The sequence below is a fragment of the Macrosteles quadrilineatus genome, unplaced genomic scaffold, assembly GCF_028750875.1.
Source record: "Macrosteles quadrilineatus isolate MER2022 unplaced genomic scaffold, UCM_ALF_1.0 Scaffold_1__1_contigs__length_201487025, whole genome shotgun sequence".
NCBI lineage: Eukaryota > Metazoa > Arthropoda > Insecta > Hemiptera > Cicadellidae > Macrosteles > Macrosteles quadrilineatus.
Window position 1 is genome coordinate 87,011,853 of NW_026542594.1, and position 22,484 is coordinate 87,034,336.

Genomic DNA, 22,484 nt, shown 5'->3' on the forward strand with positions numbered 1-22,484 from the left:
TCTAAAGTTTTGTGATTTATCTGTACCATTAATATTAGTGAGTAAAGTGGTGCATGTATTTGATAACTGTTATTTTCCCAGAGACCGTTGTATTTAACCACAACGGGCTCCGTTGCTAGTATATTATATATCTATGATCCACCCCACGGTTGCATTATAAATTCAGTAGTTCTACACTGTCACTGTACACTTGCTTATAGACTGATAGGTCTGCACAGTGCACACGTTTATATTTCACTTACAAGTAGTCTTTTGATAGGATCTTACGGCTTTCTTATACTAGTGTTTTCTGCCTTCTTATTGAAGTCTTTATAGTTGTAATCTATAAAATGATTTACATATAATAAGAAATAATTTATAGTTAAACATTGAACAATGTTAATAACAGTATTCTGATATTCAATTAGAACTTCTATTTTGAAGGAGGTAGAATAAAAGTCCCATTTTTGTATTATAAATTATAATATTTATCAATAAATATTCCTACAAATATATCACAGTCAAAAATAAAAGGATGACGATAAATATATATAGTACATAAATTAACTTGTATTGCAATTAATTAGTTATACTATATCTAATACTTTACATACATATTTGCAGTTCTGAGCTAAAAAAACTATAAAAATAAATTACTAAATTAAACCAGAGTCAATAAATTAAAAGTTAAGAAACAACATATGCTGTTGTTTTCAAAAAATACTTTGGTAATCTTTACTAGAGAAAACCTTATGAAAATAACAGACATCAAAAGCAATAAGGAACATATCTATAAGTCTTGAACAGTTGAAAGCGAGTCTAACAGAGATAAAGCCTTACGCTAACATGAACATCTCCATAGCAAACTATGGACTTTTAACAATCATAAAACTTTAACCACCGTAACATTCTAAAGTGATACAACTATCTAGCAGTAATTCCGAAATCATGTTCAACATTTTCAAGAGGGAAGGATCTTCAAGGGGTTTTGTCTTTGACACTTGCAAAAAAGTAATATAATGAAAATTGTATACCTTGAAATATTCTAATTGTATGGCAACTTTTTAAAGAGAAAAAAAACTTTTTTTATGTTTCAAAATCTTTTCGTTTAAATAGTTTTTAGTAGGCATACATAAGTAACATACTTCTTAAATTGAAGTCAATTCAATGAATTCTTCTCATTGGACCAATATATTTATTTTATGAATCTCAATATTATTACCTCCAAAATATCTTACAAACTAGTACTCAACAAACATTTTAAATAATGGTTTTTTCATAAAAACTCAAACATACTGCAGCAATTCTAGAAATTAAAATAAGAGCAAACAATCATCAAAATATAATCATCAATAGAATAAATTTCATGTTATTTGTCAAGTACATTTGAACCAAAATAACCAACTTAAGTTAAGTAGTTACAAACCTTTGCTGCAGTACCCACTAAACTGCAGGAGTCACACAATAACACATTTTACCAAGGTCGGTGTTTTTTAAACAATTACAATCGGATGTTAAATACATTTTGGGGCACTTAAATAAATATCGCATAGAAAAGCGGTAAAATGAAAACAATATCAATAAATAAGTCTACACAGTAACAATAACTTGCGATACAGCAGCGAGGAAGTTTATGCTAAATCTAGCGCGATAACAATGAAACAGCAACAATATGTACATAGAACATAACATCGACTACAGTTGTACTTCAGCAGGGACTGTACAGAGTACCTTCTTGGGGGACAAGGGTGACCGTTGGGGTGTAGGGACGGAGAGTGGGATCAGACGATCATAGGGAGACGCCGCGACCGCAGTCCTCCAAGAAGGGACGACCTTCAAGACGATGGAGGGATCCTGTTGGGGTTGTCGACGAAATGCTTGGCCACTTCAATCACGTACTCCAGCACTATCATGTAGTCCCTGAAGATGATCCAGTCGCGCAGGTCACGCTTGGTGTCGCTGTCGATATCACGAAACTCGTCCCTCATGATGTCTCTGTCTACGTCTGGGTGGAACGCCACCTTACGTTCCAACATGGCGGTGCGTACCTCACACAGCACCTGTAACAACCACAGACACTGAGCATCCGCGTGTTTATTTGGTAAAATGCACCTATACAGTGATAAGTACAAAAATGATACCTCATCAACACACTATTATAAATAGTGAGGAATCCAAATTGTTGACATGTAATTCATATTTTTGTAAAACTACAATCCTAGTGTCCAACAAAATTAACCTTAACCCATCCACCAACAAACAAACGTGTAGGCCTACAGAAGGGTGTTCGGAGGATGGTGAAAGGGGTGGGTGCCGGGGGAGGAAGGCAAAAAGAGAACAATGTTTATAATAAATTACTCTTTAAAACAAATAATTACTGACAAATCTAACAGATTGTTACAATAATGGCAATGAATTGGGATTTTGATTCTAATCCCGAGTCTAAACAGGAGTCGATTCGTTTAAAATATTAGTGCACACAGCTTAGTTATTTTCAGTTCACTCTCCCCCAGGCCACGTGCATGGATCTCTATATAGAGAGATCTATAGGCAGTCATGCGGCATGCATGTCTACTTGAGAGTAGGCCTAGTTACATACAGGATAGATACGTACTAAGCGTAGCCTCTGCATCACTTTTCTGAAGTTCTCCTGGTAGGCCGGGTTGCCGTTGTTGCCTTTGTCCCACTCCACCTGCTCCAGAGCCACAGCCATGATCTGCAAGTAGCGGTAGGCGTCCCTCAGGAACACGTCCATCTGCAAACACGTATACAGAATGAGCCATCTTCTAGGAGCTGCCAACGAATGTAGCTTGACATATCCAACGTCATTATTAGTGCGATACACTACAGTACTACTCTTTAAAATTGGGTTAGGTGAAAAGATTTTGTAAATACTGGATTTCTAGGAACAACATTATAAATCAATAAAAAATGTTAATTTAAATGCTGTTTACCTGGATGTTCTGAAGATGGGAATGGTTAATTTTGATGCCCAGAGATTTGGGGACCGGAAAATCACTGGGAGGCAGCCAATCGTACGTGTGGCTCTTCCACTCGTGGTGGTGCTTCATGAAATCCTGTTGAAACGTATCCTGTACCTGCACACACCATAAGACATGTAGTACTAGATGCATTGATATCACGATATTTATGTAACAAGACAGTTAAATTGGATTCAATAATAACATATATTATGACTACTTATGTAGAACTAAGAATACGGTATGTATAGGCCCGTGTCTATTATAATCTATAAACTATATAATTTACTGCTTTGACCAATTAAATAAATCAAACCATTAGAAGGAATTGTTTGATAGGAAATCAAGCAGACTTATCGATTTAATCAATCGCCAATTAATGAATATGAAACTGCGATTTTGTGCCGAGGGTGGAGCGATCGTGCCATTCAGCTGATATCAAGAATGTGTGGAGTTGTATGAATGGTTCTCATCATTGTTGGCGGTGATTTCATATCTGGGTGTCATGTTAATGCTGAGCTAATCGCACACGGCCGCAGCTGGTGTAAACAACCACGTGTAGGGTCCCGCCTGCCCCCGCGATGTAACCAAACAAATGGCATTCCTGCATGCGAGACAAATCCCGTCCAGAACGTCAATGAACGCGAGTTTCTAAGTGAAACATCGGTTATCACCGGAGACTTGTGTCGTGTCGAGTGACATTGCGTGATCCGTGGCCTACAAACGGCGCCGAAAACATCGCCTTGTATGCCCCGCGACCGACACCGCCCTACGGTAGGATGTCATCGGATCGGGTAGTATGTTTTCTCATCTGTCGGACGATTACGGTCATCGCGTGCGTCGCTGACACTAATTTGTAAACGATTAGTCGATAATTGAATCTGTTGGTCGGTGAGCGGACAAGCCCTATCGTTATTTGGACATCTCAATAGCTTGCATGACATGTCACGTCATAGAGGCCGGAAATTGACAGGCGCACACCGTGGGACACTTACATGCCACTGTAATGCTGTTCTGCCGCTGTCCTACCGCCACCGCGTCGTGCCGTAGGCGCGTCATGGGAAGTGACGACGCAGGGCTCTCCGCAGCGTCACTCACTGTTGATAACAAACTAGGAGACGTCACTGTACTGTAGATAAGTAAAACACTATTTAAAAGTAGTAGTAACCATTGAGAACTTCTATAGCGTTTGTGAATACTGATATGATAATTCCGATCACGCGTAATATTAGCCCGCCACTCGAGTAATCTGTGATTATCCTAAATCAATATTCCCTGCAAAAAATATCTTTGCTAAGTAAAAGATAATTGCTTCCTGTAATAATCACAATAATAAACCAAGATTAGAGAAAAAAATCATCAGTTGTGGGTTAGGCCTTAGTAGCTTAAGTTTTTGTAAGCGATGAGATGCGTGTATCGGCCGGGACGTCAGTAGGATCCGGCGGCGGAAGGGCGCGTCTGTATGCCCAAACTCTTAGAAGGTGACAAGACAGACACAAAGACAGACGATAACAGAGTAAACTCTTTGACGCCGGCGACAAATTCTCACGTTCCTTTTGTACGATCGCAGCAACTGATCGAAAAAAGTGAAGACACGTTGTTTCTAAACTTCTAACGTAACATTGATATTCTAGATTATGCATACCTTACTTTTTATACAGCCATGAGATGTTATGAGTAAGTTTAATTTGCAAACAAGTCCAAGTAGTTTATGTGATAGAATATGAGGATAGTTGCCCAGTATGTGGGAACACGATATGTATCAGGTGATTAAGTACATTCCAAGAAGCCTCTTGAGAGCAGACAGAGTGTCGCCACCTGCGACTGTCGGTGGCTGTGTCAGCAGAACTGAACAGTTACACTGTCGTGATGACGGGACGTGGTCAACAATTATTTTCAATTATCAATCATTGAGATGGGGACGACACCAATGCGATTACTACCTTTTGCTACCACGCCAGACAGAGTGTCGCCAGCTACGACTGTCGGTGGCTGTGTCAGCAGAACTGAACAGTTACACTCTCGTGATGACGGGAACGTAGTCAACAATGCGATTACTACCCCTTGCTACCACGCCAGACAGAGTGTCGCCAGCTACGACTGTCGGTGGCTGTGTCCGCAGAACTGAACAGTAACACTCTCGTGATGACGGGAACGTAGTCAACAATGCGATTACTACCCCTTGCTACCACGCCAGACAGAGTGTTGCCAGCTATGACTGTCGGTGGCTGTGTCCGCAGAACTGAACAGTTACACTGTTTTGATGACGGGACGTGGTCAACAATTATTTTCAATTATCAATCATTGAGATGGGGACGACACCAATGCGATTACTACCCCTTGCTACCACGCCAGACAGAGTGTCGCCAGCTACGACTGTCAGTGGCTGTGTCAGCAGAACTGAACAGTTACACTCTCGTGATGACGGGAACGAAGTCAACAATGCGATTACTACCCTTGCTACCACGCCAGACAGAGTGTCGCTAGCTACGACTGTCAGTGGCTGTGTCCGCAGAACTGAACAGTTACACTCTCGTGATGACGGGAACGAAGTCAACAATGCGATTACTACCCTTGCTACCACGCCAGACAGAGTGTCGCTAGCTACGACTGTCAGTGGCTGTGTCAGCAGAACTGAACAGTTACACTCTCGTGATGACGGCAACGTAGTCAACAGTGCGATTACTACCCCTTGCTACCACGCCAGACAGAGTCGTAGTATAATCTCGGTGCTATACTAACCGTAAGACTTTTTTTATTATGTGAAGGAATAAATGTCCAATTGAATTGTACAACGGAAAAACATTCTCATCTATCTGGGCTTCGTAGAGTTACATTACTTAAACGGTGTAACAACGGCTCAATTTTTGTAGGAAGATCAATTTCAAGCTAATACAACTTATACAAATTCTATTTAAATCACAAAGCTAATGCCATAACAGCAGATCCCCATAACTAACGCAGCTTACACCTCCCCTCTTATATTATTCCGTGAGCGAGACGATGTCCTTATTATGCACCGCATACACCACTTTATGGTTTGGGACGAATCAAGCTCATTATGCAAGCGCTGCGCCGTGGGCCGGACATCGACCAGACTACGGAAATGTTTGTGAAGGAAGCGGGTAAGCGGGATATTCTTCTAATAGCTGCGATCGACATATCGCGAATCATAATTACCACTTACAGTAGGCCTACTAACAATATACTGGTAAAGGACATTCTAGACACTGGGTAAGTAAGTTGCACAAACAAAGCAAGAAAACGATGTCAACTGGCCAGTACATCGAGTTGAGCACGCATACGCTTGTGATCGTCCGTCAGAATAAATTGACTGGTAGCTCGCACTGTTTCTTAACTATAACTACTAAAAAAGTTTACTTGCTACTTACGTATTCATGTTTAAAGCTATCGACGAAGGTAAGTGCGTTGAGTGCCATCTGTAGTACATTGGTCAGCATCTGTTGGTCAGTCAGCATCTCGTCCAGCTGATGGTAGTCCGTGCCGTCGTGGTCTAGGGGCTGGGACAGTCCGACGCCGCAAGGGTCGACCCACATCTTGGGCTTACTAGGAGGGATGGGACGACGTCGTTGTGTGGGTGCTGCCATAGCACTGGGCCACCGGACTAGGAACAGCAGGCAAGCACTTAGTGTCAAGACTTCACCTAACCCTGTAACACAAAACAAACAGAAAAACATTAGTTAAACTGTATCAAAATATAAACAACGTAAAATACAAACACGCAAATAAAATACTCACTTGCAAAACAGTACATGTGACTGAACAATACACAATACTGCACATATATGATGAGTACCCTCGCCAAATGGAGCGTGAAGGCGTATTTCGAAATATCGAGTAATTATCGTTTAAAGCCAAATACTGGAAGTGCTCGGAGATTAAGATTGTTCTTTAACGCAGTAATGAAAATACCTTGCAAAGGGCGTTGAAAGAAAGGACTGAAGTGCGCTCGGTAATTGTCTAGAGGCTGGAGGATGAATGAGGAACACTTAGCGTCCGTTACCGCGGCCGATTCAATAAAGCAAACACGAGAATGCCAATAAACACGCGGTGAAATAGGAAAAAAGATGAGAATTTTGTGACATATTCCAGTGCAGAGAGAAAGAATGTAAATTGAAGGAATAGCGCAATGGCGCTCGCCGGAGACTTCAAACACCGGTGTAATCGTAAAGTAACATTGAAAAAAACATAAGTCCGTACTACTTCTTTTTAACGGTCGATTTCTTGGCGTTTTTCTCGCAATAAATGAAACTGCATGTGACGACCTACCGCAATAATGGCGACTAATTACGTACTAATGTCGACTAGTTCATCATTCCTCCTAGATTCCAGCGAACGCACGTTTTTATCTTAGCGGTGAACCTCTTTACCGATCATACCTCCCATCAGGCCCGACCTCCGCGATCGTCCGTCGTCTCAACAACGTTGCAAATCAGCCACTAGTCAACTTTGTGGCTAGGGTCAACTATGGATGATGGGGTAAGTTCCAACACAGCGCCTAAACTGTATTACCCCGGGTTGACTAGAGCACTGTAGAGGACTCGAGGGGATGATCCTTATCCTCCACGACAGTCCACAGTCACAGCCGGACAACAACATAGCCGCGCCGCGCCGCCTTGTCATCGGAGCCATTCTACCGTACCATTCGATCAGCCGCTTAACGACCGGACCCTTTTGTCCGATCTTTTTATGATGATTATTTCTTTGTTTTAAATTATATAATGTCGCGCTAAAGTACGGGTTTTAGAAATGGGACAGAAATAAAAGTAAAGTAACCGTCGTCGGCGAGCGGGAGGGACAATAGCGGCAGCCATTGCGCCTGCGTACAAGTCGTCGTACTGCGCAGCCATTATACGCGGCTGTTGCGACTGCTGGGTAGGCCTACTGCACAACCCTTATCCTTTTTTCATTATGAAAATGTATAAGACCAGGTAAACAAACAAATTGGTTCACAAAAAATATAAACAACGCCCAATTCCCGATAGGGTCATTAAACCTATACTAACGCCAAATTCAACTTACGTCCCATCATAACGGGGTGGTGTACGGTAAGCTTCTTGCTCCTTGACGAATTCCACAAGAACATGAATAATATAGCCTAATTACTTTGATTATCAGTGTTCACACGAACCTTACACCAAACACGTCTCACGCCGACTGCCGACAGTTTATAGACTCTGAGTATGATAATAAAGTGTACAGACTACATGAAGCTGTGTTTGTTTGGTTTGCTTGGCCACTGACCAGCTCGGCCGCGTCATCGGCCACCCCATACCTAGGGGTCGTCCACTCGCCCCTCGCATTCTTGTCACGCTTACTCACTTGGCATGTTTTCAAAACAGTGTCGTAGCTGACATTGCTATGGCATTTCTTCTTCTCTGGACTGGACTAAAATGCTGCACCAATGAGTGGAATCACAGTTGTATGGTGCTGTATAAAAAAGTAGAGTATACTTAACAGCTAATACTTGAGGCCATAGAATATATTTTAACACAGTCATGATTATTAAGCACCTAAATAAATATACTAGCTATTAATATAGCTAAGGTACATTTTTTCACCTCAGTCTTGGTCTTGGTAAAATTTAAAAACGCAATTAATTTGTATCGGTTTACCAAAGCCTGATACTATGTAATGCGAATTTTTATTCACCGATTTTATGTAGGCCTGCCGAATTCCTACACGTATCGAAAATCTAAAGATGTTGAATACCCTAATTAATTATGTATTTAAATAATCCCAAAGCCTTTAAAGGACATGTACCCAAAATATTTACCCCTCCAAAACCACAATATAATCTTTGCCGATCCTTGACCTCTGTTCGCGTTAGGGCCCGTCAGAGGGTCAAAGCCCTCTCCTCTATTGCGATCATATGGAACTTGCACCTTGGACCCTGGGATTAGTGTTTTAGAGGAGATGTCGACTGTCACATCTCCTTTGTTAACATTATCTGCTCCTGGGCACTCTTTTTAAAACCAATTCCTAGGTCTCGCCATCAAAATCCACAGCATTGCGTGGGGGTTTAGAGAGCCTTTTTGCGGCTGTTTTAGTGTACTCCGTGTTTCTCTAAAACTGTATTTATCTGTCTATTAAACCTCTGCTACAACAACGCAAACTAACAGGTTACCCACCGTCGTCGATGTCCCCCCAAAACCCAACCCGGCTAAAATTTTGGGGCAAATTTGGAGAAAAAGACTTTTTATATTAACATTAAAGAATATTAAATTTTAATTAGATACAGTGTTAAATCCCATAACATAAACTGTGTATATATGTGGTATACACAGAAATTAGTATAGCCTACAGCCAGCGAAACACCCACTTTCCTAGGGTAATATTTGCTAAAAGAACTGACTAAAGCGAGCGAAGAGAATATACTTTACTGAGCAAAAAAATTAATATTTGAAATTGGTTATAAATAATTATAAAAACAACCCTATTCTAAAGTCTGCTATATTCTTCTGAATTAATGGAATGTCGCAAATCTATCAAACTCTGGTGAAGTTCTACGCAGTAGATTTCCGATCTATTTGTCCACCAAATCGTTCATTCAGTGATAGCGTCAAATCTCAATACTATATATATTATATTCTTTCTTAAACTCATCACACAACAAGAGTGTAGGCTAAACGAAATGAACTTACGAAATGCAAAGATTTAAGAGATTGTGTTCCAAAACACGTTATCGCGATCTGGAAACTGAAACTCGTGCGAGAGCTTGGATATTCACCCGCACGAAGGCAACAGTACTTGTCACGGTGGTTGTAAAGGCGTAGAGATAACAAACACTGTGCCTGCCAGGTAACAGCACTATCAGTGCTGTGATTCGCAGCTACTTTAATGTTCAAATGCAACACATAAAAATAGTATAGGGCGTAAAGCGACTCTGTTAGACCCGAGCTCAAGTTTCACAAAATAAATGAGAGAGGGCTAAAAGACACTTTTTGCCGGTGTGACGAACTACATTTTTCGTCCTATTGCATCATTTAATTAACAAACTGAGCTTGAAAACATAAATATTCTTTACAAAAATGATAACTTTGACTACTTCGGGCCTGCTTTCAACTTCGTTAATGTACCTGCTGTTTAGTACGCAATTAAATAATTTCGTCTGATTACGATTGGATTACTGTACAATGATACGATCGATATTTGGAACGGTTGCCAATAATGCAACAATAAGCTAACCATTGATTATTGAATACAGCAGTAGACATCCCATCTTACCAGCTGTCGCCATTTTTTACTAAAAAAGAATGTAGACGTGGGAGCCAGTCAAAGAATGTGCTAGTGTTTAAATTCTATTTTTTACCTAATCTCATGTTGATGACATAGTTGATGGGTCATAACAGTTGCCCAGTTGCTATAGCTCATACATAATAAGTCGTTACATCAATTTGACTTGGTCAAACCTTGTGTATTTGACAAAACTTTGCAATTTAGATCAGCGCAATCTGTTAGTGGCCCACATTAACTAGCCTACGAAAAATTTAATACAAAAAACTGGCGACAACTCTAACATAGGGATAGAATGTCTAACTTAGTTGTATCAATAGTCAAAGCTTAAACCTAACCTAGCAAATCAATTGTCAATAAATACGATCCGATGCTTACAATCGGAATTTACAACTGTTTACAACAGCTGACTTTTATTCTCTAGGGACTAAAAAGGCTTGTTTACTCCCTAGGGAGTTTTTGCTGCAGTAAGACGAAACTTTTATTCCCAAAGTAAAACAATCCTTTACGCGAACAATAATTTGCATGCAGGCCAACCCTTTTAATTGTAAATACTGTACACCGACATTCCGACGGAGACTGCCAAACAGTGGGGAATAACGGTGGACGGTCGACAAACAGAAAGTACCCTGAGTCACCGAGCAACAGGTGGCTGCCATCGATCCGATAACAAGATCAGCTGACTACAACAACACCAGGGTTGTCTTGTCTAGGGGCAACTGACACGCCCGACACGTGTTGTCCATAGTCGATAACGGCAACGGTACACAGTTAATGTTGTCTCCTCACATGCGATACAAACCTAGGGTCGCTCTTATCAACTGTTTGGCAAATATCCCTTCAGAAAATGAAGTAGAGAACTAGTGCGGGATGCGCTGTCATCTCTGACTGGTAGTCAGCGAGTCATATACTATGTAGTGTATGCACTGAGTGTGCTTACAGCGATTAAATCTAGGCTTAACGCCACAAAAGAGATAAAAGCTAAAAAGATATTAATAATTTTTATTTAAAGCTTATGAAACATCAATCGTGTTAGCTTAGTTTGTGTGTATTTCGGGACACTTATCAAATTAATTGTCTGTTATGACTCAAAACAGTAGTTTGATATAGGTAAGCATGCTATTTCGATTGGGCATGATAATTGGGTGACTAGTCCGTGTCGACCACCACTGTAACATAAGCCTATCTTATACACATTTACCGTCTTGAAATGCCTATCATTGTAAATACTGTATACAGTATAACAAAACGGGTTGGAAACTAATTTTTTTAAGTTTATTGTCCGCAGAGGCCAAAAAATTATTCATTGAAATGATGTATACTGTATATTCATTCCGTAACCAAGACAACTTTTTCCTTTTTAAATTCCTGTGTGATTCAAGGAGAAAAATTGTTAGTTGCCACAATAGTTTATATCGATGTTGTACCTTGCTTGGTGGATATATTTTGATCAAATTTTGCAAATCTATCTATCCCACGCAATCATATTAATTAAACAAAAATTATTTTGTGTTAATCAATAAGCAAACTGGTCAGTGCCCGGTTTATTTGACATGTGGCAGGTTTGCCGCACACAGGTAACAGGTAATTCAGTTTGAATATAAACAACCAAACTGTTCACAACTTAACTGGGCTGAACTGCATTGACTTTACGCACAAATCACGGTAGGCATACCCGAGGGAGTGGTATTGTGCAGAAGTGCATTGTGTGTAGCCTATGTGTGTAGGGAGAAGATGTGAGGGCGCACCGGCTTACTTAGATAGTAATTGTTCTGGATCTTTTCTAAGATTTGGTTGTAATATCTAAGTTATCGTTGTAAGACTAAGTCAATAATAGGCCATTTATATAAGTTTTATTATGGTTTAAAATATATAAAAAAAAGTTGACTACAAATGATTTACCACCTGTACTGTGACAACTGTAGGCTAATGCCTTAGTATTAGTATAAATAATTGAATTGGCGCCACAATCTTAGTCCTGATAAACCTGTCACTATGAACTTATATATTATTTCGCTATCTGGCGCTTGAATATATAGCTGTACTGTAATACATAACGTTGTATGTAGTTACATTCAGTTATCTATAGTGTCGACTACTGAGTAATTAGGCCCTATTGTAAGTTATTACTGTACGACTCACTGTGTGTGAAGGATCTTCTCCTGTGGTGAGTTGACGACTTGTTGTGTGTACATGTAGAAGACGTAGACGCGCCACAACCACAGTAGCCGCCACCACGACTAACGACACACCCGCGACACTGGTCGTCGCTCACCCTGACTCTCACAGTTCTACAATCTCGGTCTAGCACATCCATCGCGGCAAGTATCCAGACACCGACTGACGCTCCGGGGGCCGCACAACATATATGAAACACCGCACACCCCCTCCTCCGACGGTGACAACCAATGGGGCGCTGGCCCACGCCGAGCCTCGCTCTCTCATTGGACGCCGGGAGGAGACACTCCGGCCACGCCCCCTGACAAACCCTCTACACCCTAGGTTCATTCATGACTGTTATCGCGTACGATATCATGATACACGCGGCCTTGAGCGATATCGCCCACACACGGACGCTGATCGGGAATTTCACGCGGCTCCTTCGTGGAACATACTAACGCATTCCCACGTCGCCAAACACGGTTCCGCGTTCACGCTATTGTTGAACAAATTATTGTCACTAAACGAGCGAATATTTTTAGCTATGTATAGTAATCGAGAATGATGAATTGCCTTAATTTATGTTGCAGTAGTTTACAAAATAATGTAAACGGAAAATCATATGTAGGTACAGTATTTATTTTACTGCTATATTTGACAGTCCATCGGCAACAATTTACAACAAATGTAATTCAATTAATCGCATTAGTCAGATGGGTCATAACAGTTGCTATAGTTCACATTAAGTGGTTACATCTGTTTGACTTGGTAAAAAGGTTTGTGTCTTTAACAGGAACAGGAATTAGCCATTTACATCAGCACAATCTGTCGGTGGCTCACATAAACTACGACGATTTGGATTTAAGAGATAATTTTAACATGGGGATAGAATGTCTGGTTGTGTCAATAGCCAAAGCTAGAATATAATCAACCATAAAGAAAATTGTATTGTATGAATCACCATAGATCAAACATACTCCTTAGTGGATTATCCTTATGGAACAGCTGAAGCCGATTTTATTGTTAGTTCTGTCCGGTGCATTGTAGAGGTCATGGTCATGTTTTGATTACAATTTGTTTCTTGTTATTTCAGTCAATTAAAGTCTTGTTTGACCAAATAAAACGACATAATCATAAACAATAACTTGTTTTCTAGTTATATAGTCTACAGTAAAGCACAAAATCATGAAATTAGCCCTAAAATAATGGAAACAAAATTTCGTCGACACTAGTGATCTGTGTCACCGGACATGAACTAGACACGAAAACGAGCTATATAGGTTTCCTGTATATTGCGCAGCTTATAAGTACTGCACTCTACACTTGGATGGCCTTCTTCTTGTATGCAGCTTAGCTGTTCACCAATAAATTCCAAAATGAACTGTAAACTTTGAAAATATTCATACTTCATAACACCATTCAGAACCAATGGCATATATTATTCAGATTGTAGCTTATTAAAAAAAATACCCTCTGGTTGTCTTGTCTACATAGTAGACTATAGGGTTGTAGTAAATTTGTCTATCGGGAATATAAAACAATAAAGCTATACAACCCGATATAGTGTTTTAAAATCGTTAGCTATATCCTAAAGTGACCAATATAGTTATTTGCGCAACTAGTGGCCCTTGCTAACTTGTCTACAATATTTAGCATGCGGCAACTAAAAAAATATTAAATATGGCCTACATTATAACAAACTTACAACATTGCGGTAACGGTAAGCATGTTTTATGGCTGAACTGCATTATTGAGACAATGACATAAACAATGACATTGTCAACTTACCATTTATAGTTGTTTATTTTTCAAATAAAATAAATTGTTCCTACAGTTACCCGACAAAGTAGGCTTCCTTGCACTGATTATAGCACGCAAAGTAGCTAATTGCTGCATTCACTTACTGTTGCCCCACTCCAGTATTTAAAACAAACCACACAAAACAGTGTGCTTTTATTAGGTTGAAAATTAAGTTGGCAACACTTGAAGATACTACGCCTACTATCAGCTGGTGCAGCGTTTCCCATTTTGTTTCAACGCATGGATTAACCGAAAACGTGTTGTTACGACTAATTATTTATATGCTTTATAGTAATTATAGGAAAAAATAATGTGTAAAGCGAGTGGAAAGTGCCTTTGCTGCACTCGAGAAACTTTCCGCACCTGCCTGCGGCTCGCACGTTAGCATTTCTCTCATGTGCAGCAAAGTGCCACTTCACCCGCTAGTTATACAAATAACTATAGCCTACGTTTTTATTCTTCAGTTGACATCCGGAGTGAACAAAGTTTCATGTTCAGCCTCACTCCTGAAGCTAACTTAAAAATCAAATTGCAAAAGCTAGCAAGGTAAAAAGCTTACAAATCAATCAGCTGTTTCACAAACTGATTCTAGTGAACAAAAATCAACTTTTTATGGCAACCATCATCAAAATTAAATTACAGTATATTGGTTAAAGTTATATTTGATGGATTCACACGTACCTGACATGCAGCAGAATGGTGGGTTTGTGACGATTTTCTTAATCCCGCGACAATATTAAAACAATAACAATTTTAGTTTGAAAATGTTATGACAATAAGCTACGTATAACTCTAATTATGTGTTTCTTGGTCAGCTGGTGTATATTCATTCGTTTTTTAAATATTTACCTACTCTACTATGTAATATTATAAGTGAGAAAGTTTGGATGTATGGATGTTGGTATGGATGGATGGATGGATGTGTGTGACAAGTAAACGTGAAAAATACTAAACCGACAGGGTTGAAATTTGGTACTGTATGATTATAGCTCACATTCCCGATTACATATAGACATATTCTTATCTCAAAAATCCTTTTGGGCTTCGCCCCATTGGCTCTGTAGTTTCATATGTTAACCTTATGAGTATTCATATTTAAAAGGAATTCAAGCATTTTGTCAGCTGTTTCAATTGCACAAGTTGGTTCTATGATATTAAATAGCATTAACAAGTTATAAGGTTTACCAACAGGGTGCAGCACTATTATTTTTTTGCATCCATTACAACAGCTAATTTGAACCAACTAAAATAGAAACGATAAAAAGTTGTGGTACACAATGAGAAATTTACTTTTTTCTATGGTTTAGGTGCAGTGGTAGAACATTATGGCTATGGTAGATGTGATGTACTATAGCGTACCGTATTAATTAAAAGATCCAAATTTTCTTAAACAGTGTTCTCTCTCATAACTGCAATAAGCATTTTATACTTAATGCCAACTATTACCTTACGTACGAAGGACGGGTACTCTGCTACTGTAGTAGTTTATATTTTAGTTAGTTATCTATTGGTTAGGGTTAGAATATCTGTATGGGTCAAGCAAATAGATGTATGGGCCAAATAAATAGGGTATAAATAATTACATATAAACTTGGCATTCTAATGTATCAATTTTTAATAACAATACACAATTAAATTTACCATGAACCAGTTTTATTGAAATGTAGGAACATTCCGTTTTATAGGGATGTTTAAATAACATGTACGAGTATTATGTCTTATTCCGTCATAAAAAGTGCACAAAATTTTTACTATTGTTCGAAATAACTACCATGGTTATCAATTTTATGGTATAAGCCTACCACCCCCTTATAAGGTTTATGCAATATTTTCAAACGAATCATTGGGTTAAAAGTAAAGTATTCACAAGAAAATTAGCTTTTCCTTTCAACATAACCATATAAAAATATTTAAGTATAGTACTTGTTGTTTTTTGCTTGCAGGTCTATTAGCATTGGCAGTGAATCCAACTTTTAGACTACATTTAAAGAAGGAGAAGAAGAAGAAGAAGAAGATGAAGAAAAATATTTATTATGTCAGAATTACTATGTAATGAATATTTATTATTCGTTATTTCAATATTTATCTATTTATTATTCACTCTATAATATATTTTTACTGTTTAACCTGGCATCGTTCCAAATAACTTTAGTAAAAGAAAACCCAGGCTAACACTACCTGAATGTTATAGAAGGTGTTTACTGTTTATTAATCACAAAGAGAATCCCCCATATTTGGTAGCCTACTTATTTCTAAGTTGATTATGAATATGCCTTTTGACGACTTTAAAGCTCAAATATAATCATTTAGGTAGAGTTGTGTCCATAGATGTGTACATAATCGTGCTACTATAAACGGTAGATTATTTTGACGAATAAACCTTTAGCATAATCTGAAACCATTAATTCATTATTTCGTTCTTAAAAGGCTGTATTAGCCGATTTTGAACTAGAAATTATTTATTAATAATAAAGTATGATCAACCTGCTGAACTATTTAGAAGCCAAAAGTGCAATTACATATTTGAAATACTATACAATATTAAATATTATCACAAATTTTGTGATCTCAATACCATAGGACTGATCAATTGCGATCTAACTACTTGATGTAGGATGGTCAGCTGTGAGGTACAGCTACTCCACTCCAGCTGTGAGATAACAAGATGTAGGCCGATCAGCTATGCAACCTCATTTAGCCTACACAACACAACACCTTCGCGTTACCGGTTCCATCGAATTGCTACGATACAATGATCAATTGTGACGATCGTCCCAATCAACATGCGCTGGGGAGATGCTGGACGGAAGGAAGTTGGCGGTAAGCCAATGTACAGGAAGCTCTCTCTCGCCCACTCTTATATGCAAATCACTCCTCTCTCCGTCGGACATTCCGCACATTCCTGTGAAGGTCGGAGATGACGCAACACTATGTTAGCGGGTCAAGATTAGCCTGTGATCCAGATACCCCTGACGACACATCGCTGCACCGTTATAATGTTCTGTTCTCGGGATAACACATCATGTGTTAGGGAAATTTTCACTTGCACAACTCGTACCGTAGACCAGGCTTATGGAACTGGTGACGTTGAAATTCTATGGAAGCGGTGTTAGCTAATGGACGAAGATTGAAGAGTCGGCCAAGATGAATACTTTTAAATGATCCAAAAGACGTTTGTTATTATATCATTGCCTTATACAAAAATATGTTTAACATCATGCGCGAATGTATGTGTGCCTAGACACTTTGCATTTTTGCAGTCTGTTGGTGGCTCACATCAACTACGACAAATTTAATTAAAACTGGTGACAACTTTAACATTGGTATGGAATGTCTAGAAAAAGTTTCAGGCTTCTCTATTTTCACCCCACGCTGTAAATAAAACACGTGATTGTAATTTCTTCAATTTGCTTTGTTTTTCTGTTTATATTTCGTTGTTATTTCGTGTACCAGCATGGCAATCCATAAAGCCCATGTAATTTTTTTTCAATTTCAAATTCATTTTTTGTGCTTATATTTGAGCCTATTTTAATTTTTAAAGGGATTCTGCACATCTACAGGAAAATATCTTTCTAACAGTATGCGTAGATTTTCCCTGTGATGCACACGAGCTGAGAAAAAAGGTTTTAAAGAAATATGCTTGCCTATTAATATATAGATGCACACAATTGGGTGCTGAAAACTATTCAAAGAGTTTAGAATCAAGACTATTACTACCTTTAGGATGACATAATAGTTTGCAAATGCGTGTTTGAACAATTGAACTTCTTAAAAACATCAGGTTTGTTTAGGTGCAACAAAGCTAATTACGGCGGTTGCTGTCAAAAATTAACCTTCCTATTTTAATATAACGTAGTTTTACCGAACGTTTTTCAAATCTCAACACCCAATCTAGTACAGACAAATGTCTCACGAACTCGTCAAGTGCCAGCTGAAGTAGTGAGTCGCCAGGTGCGTGGTGCGGGCGGAGTGACAGTGGGCTATTGCGCGTTCTGGTGCAATATTTGGACCAATTTCTCCGAGACCCTGACCGTCCCTTGCATAACGCCACTTTCACACTAGGATATCCGTGATCCATCCAGCACGTCTCCACCTTGTCTGTTGTCTGGGACAATCTTGCTACATTTACGCCACTATTCTTTAATAGAATGTTTGACCAAGCAAGTTCATTGAAAACTCAATTTTCTAATTTACAATCCATTTAATATTGGTAAATGACTACGGGCGTCCATGTTTTATTGAACACAATACATAAATGCATCAAAGTGTCGTTTGTAACGAAAATAAAACTACTACAATAATTAAAGGTAAATATAAGCAATTTATGAAACTAAGATTTTGTACAACCATAACATTCAATTAATCATTCTGCTCGTTAATTAATGAGAGAATATATCGGAGAAAAATAAATGCAAAGCTCAAAATTCTGATTTTGAAACATATTATTTTTGTAATTTCAAATTGCAATTTTGAGGTCACCAATTAGGCATTACGGAAGTTATGCCTAATTACTTCATATATAATATATACTGTATATGCCTATTTTATTCACAATCATTCGTATAATTTATATATACTACATTTTGTCTCCAATCCTTACTTTGACTGGGAGTAAATAAATATTGTATAGGCTTAGTGGTGTTTTAAAGGTATGTTAAGATTTATTTGGATTTTAAAGAGAATAATAAAGCAAGGATGGCCTAATTTAATAAAAAAAAAAACTTGTGTTCCATTTTCTAATGAATGGCTGTATAACCCATATGATATACACATGGCCACTTTCGCACTATGCTCTTGTTTTGATCACTTATGAATTTTGTTCTACGATACACCCAATCACCATTTCAATTTCTGGTATGTACAATGTATAGACTAGGATGCTGTTGGAGGGTTGAAATCAAATAAGCAATGTGAATTCTACTAGTATTAAATGTTTAAATAAATAATGTGTATAGTCGAAAAAAAATTTAAGATTAAAAAGTGTGCGTATTGTTTATATTTTTTAACTATTATACACTATTATAAAATAGTAAAAAAATATTACGGAAGGTAAAATTAATTATATTTAGGATTCAAAGTACTATGACACACAGACTATATAACGACTTGACAAGAGATAAGGAGATCAGGTGTAGTCTGAGGTGTAAACACAAGTGTTACTCGGCGACGGCGAGGCAGAGGAGAGGAGATAACGAGTGTGGGAATTCGGGTGTAGAAGTGGTGCAATCAGAGACGCGACCTTGCGTGAATCAGTGGCGAGGAATGTAGGTGGGCCTAGCACAGCCACTACCGCCACACAACATTGAGTACATCACACCCTACTGGCTCGCACCCACCCCCGCCCTCGCTACTTTGATAGGTATTAGGTGAATAAAACTACCAATTTTAAATAATTTATATTCATTGATTGTAGATCAACGCCATAACGACTGAAAAAGAAATGACCAATTATCAAAATAGTAGAATAATTAAAAGTTATTTTCATAAACTGTTTTTCCTCTTGTTTGAAATCTGACTGCGATTAAAAAACCAATCGAGCGATCAACTGAGCAATTTAAATATATATATATATATATATAGGCAAGCATGTTTCTTTAAAACCTTTTTTCTCCAGCTCGTGTGAATTGTAGGGAAGTTATAGGCATACTGATAGAAAGATATTTTTCTGTAACTTTCTTCAAACCACAGTAGGCTACAGTTAGATCTAACCTCAACACATTTGTATGATCCGTGTGGCAGCAGTCGTATCTTAGTATTGTGATTGAGAAAGCATTGAGATTACCATTAGACAAACGAGTTTCAATACTTAAGTAAAAGTGGAAGTCAATTATGAAAATCAACTCTAAAGTACTAATAAGTCTTGTTACTTTGTGTACATTTCGAAACAGTTTCAATAAAATTCAAATTAAATAATTGGAAATGCGCGTAACTGAAACTAATTAGAGGTTCTCTAACAAGGGTAATTATTTCTTGTAATGTTTTTTTCTAATGGATGGATACATTATAGTAAAAGTCAATATTTATTAATTTACATATTCATGACGAAGAAGGATGAATAAGTGTTTGATGAAATAAAATTACCAACGCATATTTTAAAATGTAGTTACTGTACAATGGTTATTGGATTTTAAAATGTAACTATAATTTTTGGAAAGGAAACTAATTGCTGAATAAGGTGCCAAATTTTAGTCCCTGGACATCTCGAAGGGCCGGACTACACGAGCGTATGAAACGCCGCCGACCGTCTGCTTTTTTTGCAGAGCCAATAGCTTTATATGATGTGGACAACATGAGCGTTTTGTCTGCCTGGCGAGGACGCGTAATTCAGGCGTTCGGCAGATCTAACGCATCTGGATGCGTAAAATACGCGGGCAGATCACCGGCTCGCCGGACTACACGTAGCGGCAACTAGCATTTTTCCTGCGCGTTGGTTGATACATCCCTCCCATCACTTTGGCAAGTCCAATTCTGCACTACTTGTTGTAATTGGAGTAGTTTTTTGATTGTTTTTTGTAACTTCTTGATCAGCATTGTACGTGTTATTAAATTTGCGGAAAGTAGCCTAAATAAAAGAAACGTCTTATAACACTTAAAATGGTTTTTTGTGTCTCAATATTTGTATTTGTTTTGCTGAAAAAAAAATTCTGAGTACGCATTCTATGGGAATATTACTTGAAACTGCCATGTTACTAAACAACTTGATAATGTTGGGTGTGACTACCAACGCCTCTTTGCACGACGTTTCTTCTTAACAGCCTGCAACAATATATCATACCAGCTACACATCCAACTTTTACAGTATCGTTTCCATATTGGAACGGTCCAAATGCAATGAATACACAAACTATAGTTACCAAACTACATAGTTACAAACTATATAGTTTGTGTATTCATTGCCAAATGTCAGTCACATTGGGCGAGGACAGTCGGCGGCGTTCTATACGCTCGTGTAGTCAATGCTCTCGCGTTCAATACGCTGCTGATTGTCGGCTTCGTGTAGTCCTAGACATTTTTGCGCGTACTATCGGCGGCGTTTCATACGCTCGTGTCGTCCGCGTGACAGTTGAGCTAAGGGATGGTATCACTACAAATAAAGGGGTTGCTTTGAGTGACGTAGGACCATGGAAGAAGAAGAAGCAACATGAAAGTCTAAGGCAATGAACTAGAAGTGTATCCAATTACGTGTCACTCAGTTTGGCTAGTTATATAACAATACTGGGGGAGCAAAACTATTTGATTGAAAATATTCTGATATACTTTGGGGCTTTTACAAAATAGTTCCACAAAATTGCAACAAATGTCATTATGCAGTCCTTAAATAGGCCCTACTTGATGGCGGCCTTCAATAAATTAAAATATATGATTTAATAAAAAATAACATACAGTAGTACGAAATAAAAATGTAGTGTTATTAAAATGTTGATTATTTTGTATACTTGTTGTATGATATATAAATTATTATTATTTAGGTACACAACAATAGAAAACTAAAATTGATAGAATAATTAAGTCTATAAAACTCGAAGTCAAAGTTGAAATTGATAGTCTATTTGATAGTTGATAGTGTACAATATAAAGGTATAGAAAAGGTTTGCCTTTTGTCTGTAAGCATAACTAAGCCAAGAGTTTTCAAGATAAGCAATTAATGGAAATATGGCTAACACCTGCAGGTATTAAATATTTGTTAAACCTGATATGTTATCTAATTAAGTTTAATTGAAGAAGTCGTAAAAATTAAGTGCGATTTTCAATTTTAACTAATTCAATTTAAGATAAATTATGTAACTTTAAATAAGTGTGCTTTGAAATGCAATACAACAAAATTAAAACTAACAATACACAGATTATATGTAATCACTAAATCAATTGTTGGCCTTCAATTATTTCTTGCGTACACATTTTTAAAAATTATTTTAAACCAATATTGAATAATCTTAAACAAAAGAAGAGGTTTGCCGAAATAGCAGGGAAGACTCAAGAGTGGGATATAAATTGTATAAAAAGCCAAAACTGAGTAACCTCACTGCTGTACTGTATGTAGATCACTGGGTTTGGCAAGTCATGTGACAAAAAGCCCCTGTCCTACACAATCACCACCTCCACCCAGTGTATGTTGTATGTCGGGTGTACAGCCAGCAGTTACAGTGAAGAGCCAGATGTAATATCACTGTTGTATAAATTGTCGACATATAGCACACTGGGTGGAGGTGGTGATCGTGTAGGACAGGGGCTTGTTGTCACATAACTAGATAAACTCTGTGATCTACAAGACATCATTATGGCTCCCACACTATTATCACGAATAAG

The 22,484-nt window shown here is 38.2% G+C and overlaps 1 protein-coding gene across 1 annotated transcript in view; it reads right to left on the reverse strand.

Annotated features, from left to right (window-relative positions):
• Nucleotides 1-597: 597 nt before the first annotated feature.
• Nucleotides 598-22,484, reverse strand: part of LOC128982796 (uncharacterized) — a 135,384-nt gene continuing 113,497 nt past the window's right edge. The window contains exons 2-5 of the mRNA XM_054401842.1: nt 6,353-6,630; nt 2,934-3,077; nt 2,579-2,734; nt 598-2,039 (exon numbers count right to left, since the gene is read on the reverse strand). Coding sequence (XP_054257817.1) covers nt 1,815-2,039; nt 2,579-2,734; nt 2,934-3,077; nt 6,353-6,568 — 741 coding nt within the window. The 5' untranslated portion in view covers nt 6,569-6,630 and the 3' untranslated portion in view covers nt 598-1,814. The remainder of the gene's footprint in view (nt 2,040-2,578; nt 2,735-2,933; nt 3,078-6,352; nt 6,631-22,484) is intronic.